Raw genomic sequence first — 24,214 nt, forward strand, 5'->3', positions numbered from 1 at the left:
GTTAAAGTGTGGGCGGGAAGGCTCCCCTTTATAGCTCTCCGTGTGTTGACAGTGTGTCTCGCAGGCTGACCACAGACCACGGCTTTCTTGCTGAGAGTTCCAGTTTCAACAGTCATTCTCGGGGCCACCAGATGTGTCTTCCTTCCAGTTAGAACCCTCAGCTAAATTCCCCCGGGGATAAAGATACTGCGCCATCTTGATTCTGTACTCTTTTAGCAGAGGCTGGAGAGGTCTATACATGGATGGATTCAAAGGAAACCAAAGGCCAATAATCCAGGACGACTGAGGCCTGGCTCTTAAAATTCCTGATGGTAGACATTCCTGGTGATGGTGGTGGTGGTGGTGGTGGTGGTGTGTGTGTAGAGGGTGGCCCTAAAAAGTTTTTCACCTTGTATTCTGTGTGACTCATGCCTCATCAGGCTGAAGTCATTCCAGGCCAATACCAAGATTTAGGGGTCTTGGGACAGGATGAAAGCACTGGAGAAGGAAGTCAGAGCAAAGCATACCTGCTAAACAGAATTCTTGCCTATTCTCCAGCTTTCCAACACCCACTGCCATCTCTACCTTCCTAATAAAAAGAACTACCCTACCCCATCATGGCTGCCCGGAATTGGAACTACATTTCCCAGACTCCCTTGCAGCCAAGGGAGCCTCTCATAGAGGCAAGTGGAGTAGGGAGGACAGGACTTGTAAAAGTAAATGTAAGGGTGGTGGGAGGGACATGTCCCCTAGAGGAAAGGAGGTGGGATTTTTATCACCATCTTCTTTCTGGCTAAGGGGCAAGGGTGGGTGATGAAGCTTCAGCGCCTACCTGTTCCATGCTAGCAGGACCGAGGACATCAGTGAGTAAAGTCTCTCACCTGTCCTCCTTTAGGGGTTTATATATTTAGCAGTCACTGCTTCAGGCTTTCTGCCCTTCACCGGCAAGCCCACATCTGATCAGCACAGCCTCCCACCAGGGAATCCAGTACAGTCACAAAGCACAGAGAGGGGGCGCCCTCCCTCCAGGCTCACCAACCTGGGCCGACATGTCAATCAGCCTCGGAAGGGACAACCTGCTACCTTCATCGGTCTTCAGAAAATCCAGCAAGCATCCTAGGAGAAGAGAGACAGCAACTGCAAAGTGACTGGAGCCTGGCTGTGATGGTGTGGTCTGTGGGTGTGTGTGAGGGGGGGTGGGGGTGGAGATCTGCCTACGGCTGAGGAGCCTCGGGTTTCAGGGAAACACTAGCTCCCAGACTTCCAAAAGTTAGTTCTCAGTCCAATTCAGGGGCACGTCTGGGGTCTCCTGGGTCAGCAGAGCTGGGGCGGACCAGTTCTGGGCCTAAGGCCTAAGGTTCTTTCCAGCATGACGTTCCCATGTGTCTTCCTTGGTCCCCTCCCCTCCTAGACAGACTTCCCCCCACCCCAACCCCCCGAGGACCAAATATTAACAAGAAAAACACCAGAAGAGAGAGCTGGGCAAGTAATGAAAGTGGCTCTTCTGCAGAGCCCAGGGCCTGGGAGGTGCTCTTGAACACTGCAGCCAGGGGGCAGGCTCCCAGCATAGCCTGTGATGCTGCCTCTCTTGGTAACAACTATTACAATTAGCACGGCAGCACTGAGGATCTACAGGAGGAAAGGTGATGCCAGGGCCATGGGCGGTGAGGTCCCTTAGGTCAGAGGCTGAGCCAGGTCTGGGGCCTGGCCAACTGCTCCCTGCGGAGGCCCTGCAAAGGCCACCCAGGCCCATTCCCCTTATCAACCCACACTGTGAAATGTTCACAGGTTTGCAAAAGTTCCCATCGCTGGGAAGAGGTGGAAGTGGGATTATTAGATCCACCTTTGGTTGCCATGTCTACAGCTCTTCCTGGTTTGCAAGGCTCTGCCCATCGTAGTGGGGATCAAAGCATGATGTGTGTATTCCAGAAGCAAAAATGAGGTTCCAGAAAAACAGCTCTCTGAAATCTATTCTACCTTCTTTCTCAGTCCTCCCTCTCATAAGACAAAGCTTACAGATCCCCTATAAGAGCCCCCTGGGCCAGGAAAATCTGCCAGCATGCTCCACTCTTGTTTCTGCCCTCTAAGCTCTGTCCTGTAGAGGGAGAGAGGACCCCACCTCTGGCCATGTATTCAGTGACGATGTAAATGGGCTCTCTGGTGACCACAGCATAGAGACGGACCAGCCTCTCATGCTGCAGGGTTTTCATCACGTTGGCCTCGCCCAGGAAAGCTTCTGGTGACATGGTTCCCTCCTTCAGGGTCTTGATGGCCACCTTCATGTTGTTTTTGTAATAACCTGAAAGGGCAGGAGAGTGAAGGAGCCATTCAGAAGTTGAAGAAAGCCCTTGACCACAGATTCATGCCTCACTCTATCTGGGCCCAAGGTCCAAGCGGGAACGTGCAGTTCCTGCAGGGGATGATGGGAGTTCATATCTTGTGTAAGGTGCCAGCTTGTCTTTGAGAACCCTGCGATGGAGCCTCAGGATGTGTTGGGGTTCATGCAGTCTGGGGTGTGGGATGACACCCACTAAAGTATGTAAGGCGATGGCCGGAGCTTGTTCTTCCCAGGGGTGCTGAGCCTTGGTCTGCCGCTCCGGATAAAGGAGCCTCAGTTCTGGGTGTGAGGTTCCAGGAGGCATCAGAATGGGACTTTGAGACATGGAGCAGAGCAGAACAAGACAAAGGACCTTATGTTACACCCTATCCGGGTGCTTCAAGTAAGCAGCAGCAGGCAGCAGCTATGAGAGAACGGTGCAGCCACTGGGGTCGGGTCCCTACAGTCACACACCAGCATGTGTGACTTCTGTTTGCAAAGACCTTGGAGCTCCTGGCTCCCAATATCTGATGTATGGCTTGTGTCTGGAGAGCTGGAGTTAAGAGGACCTAGTGAAATGGTCAAGTTCACATAAGTCAGCCACAAAGACAGCATCTGGCTGAGAATGAAAGAGGGACTGGCTTAAAATTTGGGAGAGCTGGATTCAAGTCTCTTCCACTACAGGGAAGACAGCATAATGATGTGAGTCCCTTGGCATCTGGGCTTTATGAACTCATCTGTAATGGCACAGAGCTCTGCTTCTATGCCTCACAGGCCTCTCAGGAAAGGGGTGTGCTCTATATGGAGCTGCCTGCCTCCCGTGGCCAGGCTCAGAACAGAGAGGAGAGAGAGGGAATTGCGGGTGCCACAACTCACCCATCCAGACTTCGCCAAACTGCCCAGACCCAAGTTTCCGGACCAACTTGAGAGACTGCCTGGGGATTTCCCATTCATCTTGGGCCCAGAGGTTCTTCGGGGCCGGGTTCACACAGGGCAGAGTCAACTTCTGACACAAACCATCCCCTTTCTCTGTTTCAGGAAAGAAAAGAGGGTCCTGGTGGTCTCCAGAGCAGATGTGCCTTAAGAACCACACTGTCCTGGAACTGTGTCTCTTGTCTCCTCACTCCCGTGGTGACAGGCGGGACTTGATGTCTGGGATCTGCACTCTCTGAGATTATAGGTCTTGGTGACATCCCGAATAGCCCCATCCCAAGCATTAGCCTCTGACCTTGAAATCATTAAGCCGCAAGTTGGCAAGTCCTTAAGTCTGGTTTGGAGGACCCCCCACACACACACAACACACCCAGTTAACTCGTACAGTTTAGGGTCATGTGGTAGAGACCCCAGGGATTCCCAACACCTCTTACTCGAATAGTGCTGCACCAGGGCCTGGAGGGTCGGAAAGGTGATCCTGGGAGAGATGTAATAGCCTCCGTCGTCCAGTGAGCGGATTTTATAGTGCTTGACCACCTCCCCCTGGGTGGTGACATCTTTCACGGACAGGGAAAAGGCACCTACAGGGTTAATCGATACGTACGAAGTGAGACACAGTAAGGACCATAGTTGGCGCTTGTGAGATGTGAAGAAGGTTCCCCAAATTCTGGACACAGTCCTCAGCCATTTTTTCCCCCTTTCTTTTGTCTTAACCCTGTTCCCTTTTGGCTGTCTGACCTGGACTTCCCTCCAAGTCCCTAAACTGTCAGGGAATCAGGAGCTCTGGAGCAGACAGGACCGTTTCCCAGCTATCTATGGGTCCTCTCTTGGGGATGCCTGGAATACTGAGAAATAAGAGGTCTCCAGCGGACGCGGAGCTTAAATATCTTTAACTTGAGGGATGATGGCTTCCCCAGAGACTCAGGGCCTCCAGTGCAAATGTCCTTCCTGGAAGCACAGCAAGATGCTCACCAGAGGTCTTTCCAAAGTCACACTGTGCTTTACAGTCTGTGTTGACATTTTTGTATAGACAAGGAAGCAGGTGGCAAGGCACAGAGGAAGAGGTTCCCCACTAAGAAACTTCTTCCTGAGACTTTATAAAAAAAAATGCCTCTGTCCAGCCCTGTGGCTGCCACAGAATCTCCCATTTTCAAATTAGTTGTGAAATGGGGCCATTCCATGAAGGTTAGGAGAAGAGTTAGCAGTAGGCTTAGGGGTTCAGAGGAGGAGGCACCCCACCCTTTCCATGGACACGTGTTTGAGGAGCAGTCCCACCCTCTACCACCAGGGGTCAGGCCTGCACACCTTTCTGTAGGAGGACCTTGCTACCCTGTTGCAGATTGTTTCAGGCATCATCTCAAGACTTTTCTCCTCTTATGTCTCTCCTGGCTCATCTGTCTCTCACAGCCTACTTGCAAAAGTGCACCAAGAGTCTGCCTTCCTGTCCATCGCACCTTGAGGTTGCCACAGCCCTTGCTCTTTCCTGCCACTCTCTGAGGTGCTTTTTAAAGATTCTCCAATCTTGACTCTTTGATTCCAAAATGTGCTGGGGGACTGATGGCTATCTGGCACCTTTCCTTTCTCAGCCCCATCTGCCTCAGTTCACTAGTTTGTGATCACTGTACCACCGGGTCTTTCCACTGCCCCTGCTATCCAGTGGTGTCAGTCTTGGGGCCAGGAGAATACCTGGTGTAGACTACCTCAAAACAGCTCCCAGGCAGGGACATGGGGCAGAAGCCATGAGGCAGGTATCCCTGCTACTCTGGATCAAGGCCTTGCTGGGGGCTTCACAAGACTGTGCACATGCAGCAAGGGGGCAGCGAGGCTCCTGGACCGACCTTTATTGCTTTCACTCTCTCTGATGAGAAAGGAGCCGGCCTTGTTCATCGGAGCCAGCAACTGCCTCTCAGCATCCTTCCGGCTGATGGTCCTGAAGAACCATCTGGAAAATCACAAGAGTGGGTGAGCCTCAGAGTTGGTGATACCCCCCCTAAGTCGATCCTGAGATGTCCCTCATATCCTGTTCAGTCAGATGGCCCCTCGGTCCCTGCAACCCAACTTCATCCCATCAACTTCTAGGTTCACGTTTTCCCTAGATGAAGCAAGAACATGAGTTAGGTAACCTTCGTCACTGCTAGTCTGTGAAATAGCTCCTGATCCTCCGCCACCCTTCTTCTGGCACGAGTTTGAAGTTTCCTTGCTGTCTGAGCCAATGATGTCACTGCCAGGGACTTTCTAGGCCTGGATTCCTTCCAAGTCACCTCTCTTTAGCATGGGACTTTTCAACACATGCCGTGGTCAGATATGATACGCTCCTTGCAGGGTTGTATATGTTTGAAGATGTGGTCCCTGGCTAGTGGTGCTCTTTTGGGAGGCTGTGGAACCTTCGAGATATGAGATCTAACTGGAGACCATGGGAGTGGCACCGGAGGTGACAAGCCAGCTCAGCTTCCCTGATGAAGCTCAAGCTGCTTCCTGGTCCACTGAGCTGTGAGAGGCGCCTGGCTGTACATCCCTACCATCATGAACTCTCGCAACATCATGAGCATGGTGTATCTTTCCCACCATGATAGACTGTACTCTCTAACCACCATGATCCAAAATGAAGCTTTCCTTAAACTATATATATTTTAAATAGTGATGAAAGAAATAACTGATACAACATGGTTCTAGGGGAAAACCCAGGACCCATGGTGTGTGGAAAGGGTAAGGAAGCAGGTACCGTCACCACCATGAGGTGGGGCATACTCATGTCTCTGCACCATGTGAGGGAGTAGGGGAGTGCCCCAGGTGGAGCTTCCTGGTGTGTGAGAGCTGGTGATGGGAAAGTTGAAGACGCCCTCTGAGGACCGAGCCTGTCTCGGGCGGTGGTGGGAATGGTCGCAGGGCATAGAGCTTTGCTGTGGATTCTGGAGGGAACCAGGCACTGTGGGCAGTCTCATCCAGAGAAGCCAGGAATCAGTATCTCTTCTTTGAGATGGCATCACTCAGAGTGTTAGAAGGGAGCCAGAACTTCCCATTCCTGGCCTCTCACCATCACCACTACTAAGCTCACTTCCTGGCCCTGCCGTACCCAGAGCAGTGAGAGCAGCCCTGCTCGACGAAGTCTATTCACCTACTTTTCTACTTCCAGGGTCTCTACTGGGGCCACAAAGTTGCTGGGCACATAGCCTTCTCTTCCTGTGACGAGTGACCTGGCCAACCACCAGTCTCCAGTGCTAGTGGAAGAAGGGGAGACAGAAATATGTCAGAGGCTCACACAAGACACGTTGGGCAGCTCTCAGCACCCTACAATAGATCCCAATCTGGTAAGAGACAGTAACACACACACAGAGAGAGAGAGAGAGAGAGAGAGAGAGAGAGAGAGACAGACAGACAGACAGACAGACAGACAGACAGACAGACAGACAGCCTGGTGATAAGGAGGTGCCATGGGAGTGGCCCATCCACTGGGATGAGCATATGACAGACAGAAGGGGTCATAGTGCAGAGGAGGAAAAGTAGATTTGTTTGTATAGCCTGACGGCATGAGGACCATGCCCTTTACTAATGGATGGGGCAGGTCCAAAAGTTATGAAGGAGTTGAAACTGGCTAAGAAAACAAACCCAGGAGGGGGATTGACAAGGGAGGAACTGGAAAGCTGTGTAGAGTCTAAGATCAGGGTACTCACTTATGCGTTCAATTCAAACCCACTGCAGACCTATAAGAATAAAGTCAGACCTTGGGGTTGCATGGTGTGGGCCTGAAGGGTGGAGGAAGGAAGAAGGGTGAACATAAGCAGACTGGAGGGTGTTCTGAGAAAGAACACAGGGATCAAGCCGAAGTGGAGTGGCTATCTGGGACCCAGGGAGGCTTCCTGTTAGTTTTTAATAGCAGCCAGAAGGCCAGACGTGGAAACTACCTTACCAGGAAGACTTGGAGGGGAGGACAATGGCCCATGCCTAAGAGAACCCTGGAACTCAGGAGAGGGAAATGGCAAGAGAGAAGGCCATTTAGGGGCGCCCCAGGGATGGGGTGGGTGAACTAGGGAAGTAGACATTGGGGGGAGGTCCTTGATGACCGGGGACAGGATGCCTGGGGACAGGATGCTAGACATTTACCTCTTCAAGACCTGGAGTTTCTCACCCTTCAGCACCTGAAGGTCCCTGTCATTCACAGCGGCATAGTCAAACAGGGCCACCACAAAACGCTCCTCTGGAAAGAACAAGGAAGAGATGGCTACCACTGGGGTCTACTACAGAAGTGGAGGTCTGGGGGACTGTGTGGTACAAGCCATCTTCCAGGTCCTAAGAGCATTAGTGAGAGGAAGCCACATGAGGCTACACTCTCCACAATGAAGAGGGGGGTCCCCAGAAGTGACACCAGTCCCACAGCCACTCTAGGAGTATAGGCCGACCCTCATTGCCTGGCTCATCTTCCTTTCAGAACTAAGGCCTAGACAAAGACTGAGGGTCGGGGAGCAGCGACGTGGAGGCAGCCATTGCCAGCCCTCAGAGGGCTGTAGGCCCAAGTCTAAGAGCCAGTATATGATCCTGCATCCAACTTGCCTCCGCAGCATCCCCTCAGCATCCTTTCCCAGCCTCCATCCCAAAGGTCATGTGACCACTCCAGCCCTGCCCTCTCTACGGCACTGGTACCCAGAGCTTCCCAGAGGCACCTCTGGCTTTCAGCACCTGGCCTTCTTGGCTCTGAGACTCCCCTGGAAGGATGTTGACAAGCCGATGAGGAAGTAGAAGGTACAGGAGCATGCTGGACACTTTTCAGACGATCATTTTTTTGACACCAGGAGTCCCTAATACCTGGCAGAATCTCTTGGAGACTTGTAGCTCACAGATGAGCTAACATTGTCATGGATGAGTGGTACAGTCTGAGGCTGGGACCTTCCCTTGGTGGGAAGAGGTTCGGCATGAATGGCAGGAGTCCTCCACAGTGCCAAGACTCAAACCCTTATGTCAAAAGCAGTCAGTTGTTTCCCTCCCTTGACCCTCCATTTTAAAGATGGGACACCCCCTGCTAGAAAGTGAAGGGTCACCTATCTGATGGGGAAGATGGTGTCCTTAGCTGGGTAAGGGCCCTCAGATGACAACACCGACCAGTTCTAGCACTTTGTTCAGGTTGAGCTCTCGCGGGACAGGAGAAGCGTGTTACCCACTGTGACATCTTGCCCAGTCTTAGGATACAGTGGTTTATGTGCTCATGCTCCACATTGTCTGTGAGTGACTGAAGGAATGATTTGTATGGATGGGTGATGTGGGATGATTTGATAGCCAGCTCCAAACAAACCCCATCCAGGAAGCCCTCAAAAGCCCAAGAGGAGACTCATTCGTCGTGTGACCACCATAGTCCCATCAGAGCACTGTGGAGTCTGGAATAAAGGAGGTGGTACAGATGGCTGGAAGGTTTCCAGGGGCCATGGAAAGAGGGAGGTGAGAATGCGTCCTCCACATGGTGAGAGGGAAGGACAGAGCAGTCCTGCTGCCCTTGGAGTTTGGGACCTAGAGTCTCCAAGCCAGGCCGTGGGTGCCAGACGCACTCCTGTAACTCCTTTCTTGTTCTCCCTTTAAGTTCCCAGCTTCCCCCACTGCTTTCCAGCCGTACAGGGCCCACCACAACTGCTCTGGTTCTAACACACGATGTCCCTGGACAGGTGCTCTCATGGCCTGTTCTTACCTTCATCTGGGTCCTGGTTAGGAGACAGTGGGGCAAGGTGGTTGAAGACAACCTTGGGTAGAAACACACTGAGTTAGTGAGCAGTCTGTAGCAAGGATAGACTAGAGGACACTGGAGAACCAGCTGACTAGATTACCTGTGGGTACCCACTCTGAGGAAGGAGGGTAGTCACATACAGGGATACTTAGATACATTCTGTATACACTGTATCAGCTCCTTGGAGTACCTCTGTCACCCCAGGCCACCTGCCATCCTTGCTCTGACCATGTATGGCGATGCCTAGCTTCAAAGGGAAAAAGCTCTGCCTCCTCCATCAAAATCCTTCATTAAAGAAGAAGCTGTGGACAGGCATTTATTGGCAAAGAAAGATATTTGAAAATTGTGTTTCCCTAAAACTCAATAAATATCCACAGGGTGTCTATTCCATGGGAAGACTTCTGCACATGTGAGCCAGGCCATAACATGAAGGTATGCCTTGTATAGTAATAGTCATGCATGAAGTGTTTTTCATCACGATAATAGCCCTTAAGATCCATGGCAAAACAATGAAATAATAATGAGCTGTATCAGTGTGGTTAAATCTCACAAATGTTGTGCTGGACCCACGGACTGTTATCCTTCTAGAACCGATGCCCAAGTAACCTTTCCTCTCTGAGTTGCCTTGGTCACAGTATTTTATTACTGTGGCAAAAGGTAGATACAATAAACTCCTGCTACTGTGTCACGGCCATCCATGATGGGCTGTAACCCAAAACCATGAGCCAAATGGATGAAGAACGGGCCTTGGGGCAGGAGCTCAGGAGAGGTAACTCTAAGTATCGCCAGCAAGTGAGATAGTATAGAATTGTCACCTTTCTAAAGTGTGGATGCATCCCACAGCTTTTAAAAAGTTAAGCTCTAAGCTTGTTTGTTAGTGTGTCACTTCGGGGAAATAACTTGGTCTGTCTAAGTTTGAATTTGCCCATCTTCTTGTTCATTCATCCACTCAGTAAACATCTCATCATGTGCAGAGTACTGTATGATACTTTGTTACAGCTAGAAGAGAGGCCAGGGTTCATCTAGGAAAGGGAACCAGCAGTTTTGGCTCCCATCCGGTCTCTGTTAGGATCTTAGTGATGCCCACAGTGACACACAGGGCAGGACATGGGCCCAGACATGACTCCAATTGTCCCAAACTAATAGATTTGTGACCAAGCAGGGAATGGAACGAAACAGTCATCAAGATGCATGAGCCCAAAGCAGCTGCTTCACGCCTTGTGCATTAGACTCTGTCCTGGAAGGGGCTGATCACTCACCAGGGGTGGCAGGGGCGGGGGAACCTTGTTCTGGGTGTGGACCTTCACGGGGCTCCAGCCCTTGCCCTTCTCGCTGACCTGCCTCTTGCTGTTCAGCAGCCCCATCCTGTAGGAAAACAATGACAAGAGACCTCAAGACCCTGGGTCCCTGCACACAACCCCTTCTGGTTAGAAATATGTGACAGTGCAGCTCCCCATATATGAGTGTGAGAGAAGAGGCTGAAAGAGCTAAGCTGGCATCCATCCTTTTCTCAGTGACCCAGAGAGGGAAAATGACTGTGTTTAGGACCCAGACATCACCTGGCATGGGTCCCAGCTCTCAGGGACAGGAGCCTGACCCTGTGTCTGGTGGTCTGGGTTTTAGTCTTATGTTGCCAGTGGGCCACTATGTCGCTGGGAAGTTCTTCCTCCCTGGTCCCACAGGCTCCTCTGTCAACGGCTAGATTTTGTGTAAGCATGTCTAATAGGGTGCTTTGAAGCCAGAGTTAAATGAATGCTATATGAAGAGGACAATCTGATAGACTCTATGATCAGGTTTGGTTTTTGGTTAAGAATCTTAGCAGATGTGGGAAAAACCCAAACCTGGACAACAAAATGAATACATGTTTTCTTTACTACCTATATTCCATGAGCACTTCACGAGTAAGTGCATCCCCTTGTACAGAAGCAAAGCTTAGCCACAGTGGTACTTAGGAGCTGGGGCAAGGATTGTTCTCAGATGGACACCACGTGGCTGGGTCTCAAGCATGTCCTGACCTCCCCATCTCCCAGGCTCAACGATAAGTCAATGAGCAGCAGGTTCTAGAACCTTCTCTGGACTCGAGCTCTTCTTCAACTGTCCAGAAGACCACACTCATTTTCCATCTAGTCAGCTACCACATGTGAGCTTCCTGGGAAAACATGACCACTTACCCAGCACACTTGAGTATTTAAAGACCCTGACAGGAAGTCCGACTCCTGTAGAAAATGATCCCACTCCTTACAGTCCATGAACAACCAACTTTTCAGGGCTTTAGGGAATGCATAAGTTCTCAATGAAGACTGGGTACACCCTAGTCACCCAGGAGGCTGTGTGACAACATTCCTTGTGGCTAGGTTTGGCTAACCCTGCAGTCTCAGGGTGGCTGAAGTGAGGGAGTGCAGAAGTCCACCAGAGAAGAGGGGGCACATGGAACCCTGGTGTTCTGTGGGGCGTGGCTTCACCCAGTAGACAATGGCCTCCCTTCCAGGAAAGGATGGGAGGAGGGCACGAATCTGCCTCTGCGTGCATGCACACGGGCATTTGAATTTGCGTGCGCGTGTGTACATTTTGTGGGTTACCCAAAGGAGGATGTGAGATATTTGTTGCTTAGGAATAAATTTGACCTCCATGCAGATTCTCACAAGAGCTGAGAGGTCCCTGTCTGCCCCTGGGGAGGTGCTCAAAGCCTGAAACCAGCCTCAGCCGAACAGGGGATGTGGTGAAGGGAACAGTTAAAATCAGAGCTGAAGCCCCTTATTGACACCTGCTGTTTGTGTCATGGTTGAAGAGTGCTCGGCACCTCCAGTTTTGATGTTTGTGATAGCATCGGTGGCCTGGTTGCGATAGTCCTTGCATCTGAAACAAGAGAGCCAAGGAGGCTTTCGGGTGGCATGGAAGGTGACAGGCAGAGCAGCAGCTCCGACACTGGGGCCAGCTCACACAGGAAGCAGGTGACCTGGCAGGATAGTTCAGTCTAAAGTCTGGATCACTGCTTCCTCCCTGCACGGGACATCAGCTGCTACAAAACTTTCTAAGCCTCTTCTTTCTCCCCATTGTTCCAGTCACGGTGGTCAGGGGTTCGGTGATCAGAGCTCAGAGCAACCTGCCCACTGGCTTTGCAACCATGGGCAAATCATTTCACGTCCCTGAGTCTGTCTTGATGGGATAGGATGGGTCCATTCTTAGCGTCATAGACAAAAACCCTCTGAGGAAGGTATCCTCGCATGTGGTTGAGAAAGCTAAATAATAGACTTCCCATCTGGAATGGGGTCTTAGAGCTCTGAAAAAATTCAATTCTACCTTGTCTCTTTGGCTCGTCTCCACAGTCCATTTTCAGCTGGTCACAGATACATTTTAATTACGCTTTCCTGCGACAATTGACTATGTCTACTTGTGTAAAATAGCTAACATGGAGACAATTGTGTGAACACTGCTCCCTGCGAGGAATAGTTGTCCTGACCCTGCTGAGCTCCAGGGTGACTGTGTGTTCACTTACTGAAGTGTGCCCGCCTAGGCTCAGTGCACAGATGTTTGCGCAAGTTGATACATAGAGAGCAGATATTAGGTTGAATGTCAAAGACCAACAACCTGTACATAATTAACAAACATTGCCAAGAGGCCCCCACAAGGGGAAGACAAGAAGGAAGCAGGGAACAAATGGGACGCTAAATAAACATTTTGTTCTGCTTCTGTTTCTTTTATATTTTGGATTCTGGTTGCGGAGGAACTCGTGAGCAGCCTGTGGGATTCATGGTCCTTCCTATCCCGGGGGCTTTATCATTTCCAAGGTGGTTCTGAGGTGTACTGGATTGGTCTGTCTTGCCTTTGGGGGCTGAGCTTTGGTATAGCGAACCTGAAGGGTTTGGTAGTTGAGCTGAAAGACAATGGCCAGTGAGGTCCTTGGACCCAGCAGAGCGGTGAGCGTTTGTGTACCTAAGCTGGCACCACTAACCTAGAAAGCCATGCTTGTTAATCTAGAAACAGGGGACCCCTCGCTGAAAACAGATGTCATGGATGAAGTCATTGCTGGAGTATAGTATATGACTTCAGGTCTGATTCATGCTTTGGAGTATCAGGGCTGTCTGGTATTAGGTGATGTTTGCACGTATCCTGACATTCCACCCACAGAACACTGTTTTGGGGGCCACACAGCATAGGAAGGAAGGAAGGAAGGGAGGGAGGGAGGGAGGGAGGGAGGGAGGCAGGAAGGAAGAGTACAGGATATAACTGTTTGCCCTTCAGTAAGTTGCTTAGGATTTTAGTGTGTTAATTGGAATAGTGATTATTTCTGTCCCCAGGGTGTCATAAAGCCTTAATTAGTATTACTCATTATTAGCACATCTTAGAACAGTACCTACCTCACCTAAACATCTAATAGGCACTGTACTGTCATGCTAGATACCAGAAGAACCAATGGTTACAGTTCTGTCAGTAACCATGAGAAGTAAGTGTTACTAGTCCCCTTCTGCAGATGACAGTAGACATCTTTCTACCACTGTGCAGTCAGGGACTAGCAAGCCCAGCTTTCAGCACAGTTGCAACTCTGTATCATTCCATCCACACCTGAACTTGAAGCAGCCCCAGCCATGGCTCTCAGAACTCTATAATCTTTTGTTCATTTGGTCTTAAACATTCCAGTTCTAAGAACATTGTGTTGTGTCTTACACAGTAGAAGTTTACTCAATAGTCATCTGATGGACCACCCAGAGACTACCCCACCCGGGGATCCATCCCATAATCAGCCACCAAAGTTCAGGCAGTCTGTCCCCCACGTCCATCAAAATATTCTTGCCAATATTTCAGTGGATTTTTCCTTGACAGGTAGAAAAGCTAGAACTATGATTTCATCATGCATTTCACATTTGTGAAGTGGGGCCTGAGAGAAGAAAAGTCACCCCAGAAAGGCTGTCAATCAATCTAACTACAGGCAAGTATTTTCCTAAGGACATCTGAGAAAGGAGAGGTGTTCAGAAAATGAGGATTTTTCCATTAACCCGTAGAGTGTGTATCATAATTATTTAAGGGAATACAGTCCAAGTTGTGTGAAATATATTTTAAAGACTGTTCATTTGGGGTTGGAGATATGGCTCAGCCGTTGAAGGCACCGGCTGTTCTTCCAGAACACTCTGGTTTGATTCCCAGCAACCACATATAGCCTCTCATAGCAACTGATAACTCGAGGGTATCTGAGACCGTCACCTGTGGTGCACAGATAGGGCCAAGCAAGCAAGCAAACAGTGACGTGGAAGTGTAAGTCAAACCCTTCCTCCCAAGCTACTTTGGTCATGGTGTCTCATAGCAACAGTAGCCCTAAGACACCATGTCTGATCCTACTCAGCTCTGGAGCTGTCTATTTTCCCTGCACGAGCAATGGGTTTGTTAGGAAGAAGTGGCTTTGTACTGTGTAACTGAGTGAGTGAATGAGTAAGTGAAGACCAATGGGCATGTGTGGCTCCACGTGAGGGAAAAGCTATCAGTGATGGCTGAGGCACAGTGAGTAGGAGGCACTCCTGTGGCTGTTTCAATTTTATATAACCAGATCTTTCCTGCTGTGGAAATGCTCCCACACCCTAATGTGGTAAATCTGGTAGAGAAGATTTTCTGATGATAAATAGTTTGAGGGTTCCGAGCAGAACCTCAGAGGGGAAGGGTGACCTTCTTGTGAGGCTGCTCAGAGTACAAGGCATGCCCCTTTATGGTGCATCGACTATGTGTCGCCCTGAAGCCTCGCAGAAGCCCAACACACACTGGGTGGTTCTACGCACAAATAAAATTCCTTCACGTGAATCAAAAGTCTTCTTTGGAGGGAGATCCCACGGAAATTTATATTTTAAAACTCCCCATTAGTGACCATGGAAATATGTTAATGACCTGCTCCAGTGTCAACATAGACCTTCATGTCTTGCTTTAATGGCACAGGGGTTGTGATGTACTTTTCAGTGTTTAGTTTCTTGTAACTTTTTTTTTTTTTGAGACAGAATTTCTCTGTATAGCCCTGGCTGTCCTGGAACTCACTCTGCTTCAGACCAGGATAGCCTTGAACTCAGAGATCCACCTGCCTCCACCTCCAAAATGCTGGGATTAAAGGCATGTGCCACCTCCACCCAGCTAGTTTCTTTTAACTTTTAACAATCCATTGCATCTTTAAATCTGGAGTTCATTACTCCTTAATGGAGCCCGTTCTTTGTGTGGCCAAGGATTCTGAAACCTGGTTTTGCGCAGTAAGCAGCTGACTCCGAGTCCCATCCTAACAGTTCTGCAACAAGGTGAGGTGGGATCTAGGATCTGTGTTTTAGGATGTGATTGGACTGCATGCCCTACATCACCTGATGTTTTTGTTTGCTTTTGCTTCCAGAGTATGCATTGTAATAGGGACCAGTGATCCCACAGTTCTTTCTTTGAGTTTGCCATAAACAATATTAATTATCCTCTTGTCTATAAGTGAAATGCCCCTTTTCTGTCCTCCATACAAATATTTCTTGTATGGTGCTATGTTTCCTGCATAGTTTATTGATAGGGGAAACAATTATTCTGGACCAGCTCATACCTCTGTGGCACTTCCCAGCTTGCAGAATACTTTCCTGTGCAATTCTCTTATTCCTTCTAGGCTGATTACCCTTTCTCCAATATAAGCATGAAAAGAACAGTCTTGGAAACTGAAAATAAGTGACTGGAAAAAGAAGATAGATATGGATAATATGGATGGAGTTGGACCTCATGATCTAAAAATATAAATAGAAAACGAAACCAACGCAAAAACTAATCTCGAGGCAGCAAGGATGTCTACTTGCCCCACCCTGATCCAACATTTTAGGAGTCCTAACAATAAAGGGAGAGAGGAGAGCAAGCAGCATAAGGTTGAAAAGGAATAGAAAATGTTTTTACTCATGGACAGCTTGGTTCTTTGCATTAAAAAAATCCCAAAGAATAAGGATGCAAAGATCTGGAGAGATGGCTCAGTGGGTGAAGCACTTACCTTCAAGTCCGACAAACTGACTCAGCCCTCAGAACACACAAGCTGTCCTCTGACCCACTCTGAGTGTGTGTGCATGTGCACACACTCTAAATAAATGTCAATAAATATAAATATGTAAATGTGTAAAATTCTAAAACATTCTCCTGAATCTAATACATGCATGTGTTCTTATGCACGTGTAAGAGCAAATGGAACTGAAATTTTAAAAAGCTCTCTCTACATTAACACCAAAATATCTATATTTGAGTATAGATCCAATGAAAAGTGTACTGAAAGGATGTGAAGGAAACTATACATCCCTGATAGCAGATCTAAGGAAATGGAGCTCTATTTGGGTTCAGGACCATGAAGATGCAATTGCCAACTGTGGGTTCTTGAGCACAGACGAAATGCAACAAGGATCCCAGCCAGCAAGCTGTTTTGTGACTGTTAACAAGGAGATTCTCAAGTGTTTATGGAGAGACATGCTCAGAAGAGCCAATACTGTTCTGCAGGAAAAGAACAAAGCTGAGAGACTCATCCTATCTGAATGTGCACCTTACTCTCAGGACAGGAAGGGGCAGTATCAAAGAATGGATATAAGAATACCATAAAGAGCCCAGAAGTACATTCTTGTAACTATGGTCTACCACTCATTGACAAATGACCAAGGCAAGTCACTAGGCCATAGGTTAATCTCTTTAATAGATGTGTGGGATCATTGGATACCAATGACCAAAGGAAAAACACATTGCATCTTGACAAAAAACAACTCCCACAAAAATAACTCAAGTCAGATCATGAAGCAAATCTTGATCATGAAACTATAATTATAAAACACAAAACCATAAAACTTCTAGAAGACAACATGGGAGAAATTAGGTGGCCTTGGGTTGGACTATGACTTTAAATTTTTTAAATTACATGTATCGTGTGTGTTGCCTGTATGTGTGCATGTGTATTGTGCATGTACCTATGTGTGTATATACCTATTTGCATGTATACATCTATGAGTGTATAAGTGTGCATGTGTGTGTGGATATTCATGCATGTGTCTCTGAATGTGTGTGTATATGTGTGTGTGTGCACATAGATTTGCACGCGTGGCATCTGTGCAAAAGTCAGAGGACAACCCTGGAGCCAGTGTTCTCCCAGGGATAGAACTCAGATCACCAGTGAGCACCTTTACCCACAAGCCACCTCTTCAGGCTTGGTAATGTCTTTATAAAGCAAGTTTTTTTTTTAATTAAAATTTTTACTGTATAAAATAGCGAGTTTCATTATGACATCTTCATGAATACATGTCATTCTTTTATATTTACCTCTCACTGGTAATAAATTACCTATTTATTTGTTTATCTTAGTCATGAGACAGGATCTTATGAGACTAAATCAGGCCTAGAACTCCCAGGCATGCACTACCACATCTGGCTAGGTATGTCTTTTTAGACGAAACACTGACAGCACCATCTATGAAGGATGAAGTTTTGTGTTGGACTTCCAGTTACCAAAGAGAAATGAAAGGCAGTGAATACAGAGACCCATGGCCATGAATAGTCACAGCAGCATTACAAGCCAGCTTTCAACAAAAAACAAAAAAAAGTCTATTAACTGTAAACAGATTAAAAAATAGGATGTGATGAGCAGCTGACGCCTCCAGCAACACAACTGAGTCTTAAGAGCATTGTGCTATGAGATAGAGGCTGAATACATAAGAAAACTTGCCATATACCCCCCCCACGCACATATGACGTGCTGGGTGTAAAAGGTCAGTGATGGTCACGGAGGGATGGTAAGAGGGACTGAATGCACAAGGGCTAAGGGAAACTTTCGGGGTGATGGAAGTGTTTAAGTGGGGAAGTTGCACAGCGTGTTCATTGTTTCAGTTTTGTTTTATTTATTTATTAAGACAAAGTCTCACTCGGTATTGCAGACTAGCCTAGATATCCATCCTTCTGCCTCAGCCTTCCAAGTCCTGGGATTATACACGCAAGCTCACATGCCTGACCAAGTGGGTTTACTTTTCACTGAAGGCATAACTGTACAGTTAAGCATGCTCATTTGTCTCCATGAAGACATTCCACATCATACCAAAAAGCCAGGGGTAGCTCTTTTTGTACACATGCGTTCACACGGGGAAAAAAGCTGCAAAGGATGTAGCAAGAAAGTCTGGGAGTGAAGTGCTCAGGACCGGGACAGTGTGAGATAGAGACACAGGCCGTGAAATGAATCTCTGAACAGAGAAGGGCAAGCAAAAGAAGCCTCACTAAAGCTCTGCACCCCGGCAGTCTTCTCTCGGATGGCAAGCGCCACTGACACTGCACCATAAAGCCTTTGTGTGTGGATAATTATTCTACTTGAAAGGATAAAAACATTACCTAGTCGTATTATCGTAATGGTTGCTTTTTAGTTAATTTATTTTAGTGGTAACTTCGCCGATGAGGCACAGCAAAGCTAAGAAGAGCACAGGACAGGATACGAGTGTTATAAGACTTAGTGTTTTATGTATATTGCATGCAATCATGTGGTGAGTTATAGTATAAACAGTATAATAAACTTGTAATACCAGCATAGCAAAACACAGGATGTGCAGCTCAAAGCAGAGACCATGTGGACAGATATGGTTGGACGCTGATAAATGAAAGTGTCAAGGTTTAAATGTGTTACTTTAAACCATTAAATCAGTCACTTAGTATAAAAGAAAACCGAAGAAAACGGAAGATCTGGGGAGGGATGGGGGAGGAGAGGGCTTGGGTGATGGCAGGGTCAGAAAGAGGCAGCAGGGCTCAGGCCTTCCGTGCCTTTGTGATTAGCAAAATGCTGGAGTTTGTGATTTGTTTATTCTCTGTGTGTTCATGTGTATGAATATAGAGGCCAGAGGGTTACCTTAGCTGTCATTCCTCAAGAGCTATTCACTTTGGGTATCCTGGGTACACTCACCAACTAGGCTAGGCTGACTGGCCAGCAAGCCCCAGGCACTTGTTTGTCTTCCCAGTGCTATGATTAAGAGCATTTGCCACCAAACCTGGCTTTTTTACAAGGCTCGGGGCTGAGGGGATTGAACTCAAGTTCTCACGCTTGTACAACAAGCACTTCAGTGACTGAGTGATCTCCCCAGCCCCCAGACTCACTGAGTTCTAATTGTAGCAAAAGCAGGTACACGGTTTAGTGGCTGGGGGGGGGGGAGCTCTGTTTGCCTTTAATCCCAGCAGCACACAGGAGGCAGAGGCAGGAGGATCTCTGAGTTTGAGGCTAGCCTGGTGAGTTCTAGGATAGCCAGGGCTACCCAGAAAAACCCTCAAAAAATCAAAACAAACAACAAACCAAAGAAAATACTTATTGTCCATTGTTTGCTTCTGGGAGGGAGCACCAAGGGATGGCTGAGAGGCAAATATTTAGTTTTCAGCTGACATCCTTTGGGGCTATGCAAAACAAAACATATTCATAGATAGCCTACAGAACTGCAACTTGTAGCTAAGTAACAAGGGCATGGGTGAAATTAGCTGTGGAGTAAGAGAGATGGGAACTAGGAAGGTAAAACACCCAGAATACATTACTGTAAAGCAGAGGAAATTCCCAGGTGGTTTTATTACACCATCAAGATAGGTAAAAGGACTAAGAGAGGCGTCTGAATATATCTAAAGATATAAAGAAAATCTGTGGAAATCTATGGATCGAATCAAGCTGCCAACATTAAGAGAGTTCCTTCCTCCGCAAGGGCTGCTAAAACCTTCCTAAATACCTCTTGCAAAAGAAGCAAAACAAAGAAAACCAGGCAATCACTCAAAATTTTAAAGCAGAGTATGTGGTCATGAACCCATCTGAAAAGGGCAGAGGGACAGGAGGAAGGTGACATCCTGCCCCCAAGCCAGCTCCATCCACTCTTGCGGAATGAAACCTATTACGAATCAAATCAATGTCCTTTCTCTCTTACACAGTGATTTGTTTTTACCACAGGAAATTCAGAAAATAACATGGGAGATAAAAATTATCCCCAACACCATCATTCAGAGACATCCATTGTTAACACTGGTATGTAATTTTCCAGGACTATTTTACTTTAAAAAAACAAAAAAAAAAAAAAAAAAAAAAAAAGGATCATTATCTACATCCTGTTTTTGCAACCTGCTTCTGAAAGAACACATCACAGTCGTCTTTTCCTGCGTTGTCTCCTTCATGGCTTGTCTGCCTATCAAGCCTCTTATCAGTCGAGCTTAGTACTGTCTGTCCCTTTTACTACATACTAGTTTTACTTCCAAAGCGTTTTGCATCCTAGATGTGTGTGTAAACATCCAGGTCTTAATTCTGAATAAACCCGTCTGCTAATTTGTCAAGGTTAAAAACCTGCCAGCGGAATTACAAGGTCATAAGCATTGAGCGTCCTCCGATAAGTCACCAGGTGGCCCCTCACAGCTTCTATCCCTTTCTAAGTCTGTTTACCTTTCTATTTCACTTTTTTTTTCCTAAGCTGGTGTCATAGGTAGACAGTGAATATTTGGAGATGACACACATTCAAAAAGGAAAATCCCCTAAAACCCCAGCAGCAGGCCGCGGCCGGGGCTCTGTTGGCAGTCCTAACCTAGTGTACACGAAGCCTGGGTTCCACCTCTAGCACCACACAAAACCAGTGTGGTGACACAGGCTCGTGAGGCTGTCAGCTTTGGGGGTGGAAGGGGAGTGTGGGGGGGAGATGAAGTCAAGGAAGTCATAGGTTCAAACTCTCCCTCTGCTACATGAATTTACTTTTACATACCAGTTTACTTCGAACACCTTTTGCACCCCAGACGTGTATAAACGGCCTGGGTTGAGGTCTTCTGACTAAACCCTTGGACTCATTTTGGTTAAGGTTAAGCTCCTGAAGATGGAATTGCAGGGGCATAGAGGCATAGGAGTTTAAGGTCCAGCCTGAGCTACATGTGACCTTGTCTCCACCAAAAAAAAACCAATAAACTAAACCTGAGAGCACAGTAAATAAAAATAGCTACACCAATGGAAAATGATTATAAATAGTTCCCACTGACATAACCAGGGCTGTTCTATACACACAAACATAAAATATCTAGACTGCTTATCTTGTTTAATAACTTGATGAACACTACCCTTTGAATTACATTTATAAGTAAACATGATTTATTTATATTTATTAAATAATTAAATAAAATTTAATTTATAAGTAAGTATAATTTTGATGGAAGTTTCCTGTTACTCTACATATTTACTATTAATTTATATAACCACTATTGGTCAAATAAGTTACTTTCAATTTTTGGTGACTATAAATTTATTATGAACAAACTTGTAAAATATTAAGCGGTTTGTGCATTTAAAAGAATTGGGATTACACTTACAGACAGACGGATGGATGGATGAATAGATAGATAGATGATGCACTCGCACGTGTGTGTGTGTGTGTGTGTGTGTGTGTGTGTGTGTGTTTCGCACATACCATGGTCTGTGTGTGCAGGTCAGAGGACAACTTGGAGGAGTTGGTTCTCTCCGTTTACCATGTGGGCCCCAGGGATCAAACTCATAGCATCACATCTGGACACAAGCCCCCTTCACCCATTTTTCACCTCACTTGCCCTTGTGTGATATTTTTAAAGCTATGATTCTGTAAGTAGGATTCAATATCAAATATAGGCACATGGCTTTTAGGCCTGTAATAGTAAGAGTGAGTTATGCTCTCAGAACTGAAGAAAAAGCTATTTTTCATTTCCTTGCCAATGGAAAAAGAAAAAGAACAAAAGCCATCCTTGCCTACTTGTTAAATAAAAAGTGATAAATAGGACAGTTTTAACTTATTTTTATGATTTATAAATGACTTATATTTATTAACCACAGTTTCTAATGTTATGATTTGATTTCCTTATAATACACCAGAGATTTTTTATATAACACACACACACACACACACACACACATATATTCTGCCCTATGTTGTAAACATTTTCTCACTTTAGCTTTGCATCCTTCCTTGGTTTGTGGTACGCTATGCACAGAGGGTCGTTGATCTATCTGCTCAGTTTACTGTCTGTCCACCAGTCCTTTATACAGAAATGTATAACTGTTGAAACTTGCTCACTATCAATGGTGTACATTTAAGGTTTTTTTCATTGTATTTGCTACTACCACGTGTGGTATGGTGTGTGTGTGTGTAAAAGCAGGCATTCAAAGATCTGAAGACAACTTTGAGGAGTTGGTTCTTTCCTTCCTCCTTGTGGGTCCTGAATTCAGACGGACTGCCAGGTTTGCATTGTGAGCACCCATACCTGCTGACCCATTTCACAGGCCACAGAAAATTTAAACATGTAAAAAAAAAAAATCACAGGGACGATGCAGCTGCATGAGTATAATGGACATTGATACTTCATTCTGCTCAGTTTTCTTCCCTGACCCGTCCTCCGTCCTCTCTGTGTTATTCATATGAAGGACACAACCTCGCTCGATCATTGTCCTCTGCTTCTCCACAGGAGGGATCATTACCCTGGAGCTGGTGCATGTTCTATCATGCACTCTCTCCTGCATCATTGGCACGTCCCTGTTGTCACAGTAGTATTAATCTTTTGCTTTGTGTTCGAGACTGTTACAAAAATGGCTCTATAGTCTATGCAAACATTTCGTGATTTACTTTTGTTTTTTAAAATCATATAATTTGGAGGTTTGTTTGTTGTAAGGTGGAGGTCCCTGGTTCTAAAAAAAAATAAAATAAAAAATTAAAAAAAAAAAAAGCCAAAATCAACCAAAATGAAAAGCCTATTCAGGGACTGGAGAGATGGCTCAGCAGTTAAGAGCACTGACTGCTCTTCCAGAGATCCTGAGTTCAAATCCCAGCAACCACATGGTGGCTCACAACCATCTGTAATGGGATCCAATGCCCTCTTCTGGTGTGTCTGAAGAGAGTGACAATGTACTCATAGACATAAAATAAATAAATAAGTCTTAAACAAACAAACAAACACATCAAAAACCCTACTCAGTTGAGGGACTTGTTTTATTTTTTCACCTCCTCCTAAGGGTCTCTGCTTCTTGATCTTGACAATGAACAGCACCCACAGGGCACAGCCAGCAGTTTCTCCCAGAACAAGGAGCATCTGGGTGCCCATTACCTCTGTGGGCATACAGATACAGATACAGTGGCACCATGGATCCCAGCGTGATCCCTGAGCGATCCGCCAGCAGAAGCTGAGCGGTCCATCCTTACCCAGAGGTAGCTCTAGATGTTTATTGTACTCAGGGAAGGGTGGTAATGGGGGACTTCTGCGTTAATTTGTTTTTGCCCGATGACTTTTAGCATGCTAGGAATCAATATTGACCTTTCCCACTGTGTTGGCCTATTCATATTGGGTGGCCACTTAGAGATGACTTCCCATCTCCAATACCAACAACCCAAACAATACACCAATCAAATGTCATGCAGACCTGTATAGAGATATGAATTTGTTAAAAGATACCTTAAAAGTGTTTTTAGGAGAGGAAACTGAGTCATTGACCGCTAATTAAGAAGACTATAGTTCAGAGGTGAACCTTCCCTCCATAGCCTCCAAAAGTCAAATGGGTTTTCTATCAATATTCCAGCAGAAACTTTACAAGAAGTTCCTAAAGCTTGGTGGGTAACAAGAATTCAAGAATAAAAAAAAAATCAAATGTCAAAGAGGTCCCAGTAAAAGCTGCAGTAAACAGAGAGAGCAAAAGGATACACATGGACACATAAGGAGAAACACACACACACAAACACAGTCACATTCACATTCACACAAATACACACACACAGACACACACATACATAGACACACACACACACAAACACTACATCACATCACACCACAAACACCACACAGCACACATACATAAGCATGCTAGACATCAGACAAGCACCAGGGATCACCAGAAAGACACTCAAGTGAATTGTGCCCTGACACTTGATGTTTCTGTTGAAGGGCGAAGCTATTCCCTCCCCTCACTACTGTGCCCTAATATCAAATCTACATTGATGAAAAAGTTAACCATCAAAGGCTTTAAAACGTTAGAGGAGAGAATGAGAAACTAAATAAAGATGATGACTGAATCAGTAAGTCAAATATTATATAATGAAAGTTTTAAATGCCCCATCTTTCTCCTAACCAAAATCCTAGCACATGTTCTCAAGTCTGTTCCTGGAAGCCTCATGGTTGTTCTTTGCACAGAACCACACGTAGAATCTACCCCTGCACAGAAACCATATAACTCCTCACTGCACAGAAACCGTATAACTCCTCACTGCACAGAAACCATGGAACTCCTCACTGCACAGAAACCATGGAACTCCTCACTGCACAGAAACCAT

At 46.6% G+C, this 24,214-nt stretch overlaps 1 protein-coding gene across 1 annotated transcript in view; it reads right to left on the minus strand.

Annotated features, from left to right (window-relative positions):
* Positions 1–24,214, minus strand: part of Blk (BLK proto-oncogene, Src family tyrosine kinase) — a 43,545-nt gene that overhangs the window by 5,283 nt on the left and 14,048 nt on the right. The window contains exons 2-10 of the mRNA XM_021203104.1: positions 10,196–10,301; positions 8,901–8,952; positions 7,331–7,424; positions 6,349–6,447; positions 5,068–5,171; positions 3,664–3,810; positions 3,173–3,325; positions 2,099–2,278; positions 1,019–1,095 (exon numbers count right to left, since the gene is read on the minus strand). Coding sequence (XP_021058763.1) covers positions 1,019–1,095; positions 2,099–2,278; positions 3,173–3,325; positions 3,664–3,810; positions 5,068–5,171; positions 6,349–6,447; positions 7,331–7,424; positions 8,901–8,952; positions 10,196–10,300 — 1,011 coding nt within the window. The 5' untranslated portion in view covers position 10,301. The remainder of the gene's footprint in view (positions 1–1,018; positions 1,096–2,098; positions 2,279–3,172; positions 3,326–3,663; positions 3,811–5,067; positions 5,172–6,348; positions 6,448–7,330; positions 7,425–8,900; positions 8,953–10,195; positions 10,302–24,214) is intronic.

This window comes from Mus pahari, chromosome 8 (assembly GCF_900095145.1).
Source record: "Mus pahari chromosome 8, PAHARI_EIJ_v1.1, whole genome shotgun sequence".
Classification (NCBI taxonomy): domain Eukaryota; kingdom Metazoa; phylum Chordata; class Mammalia; order Rodentia; family Muridae; genus Mus; species Mus pahari.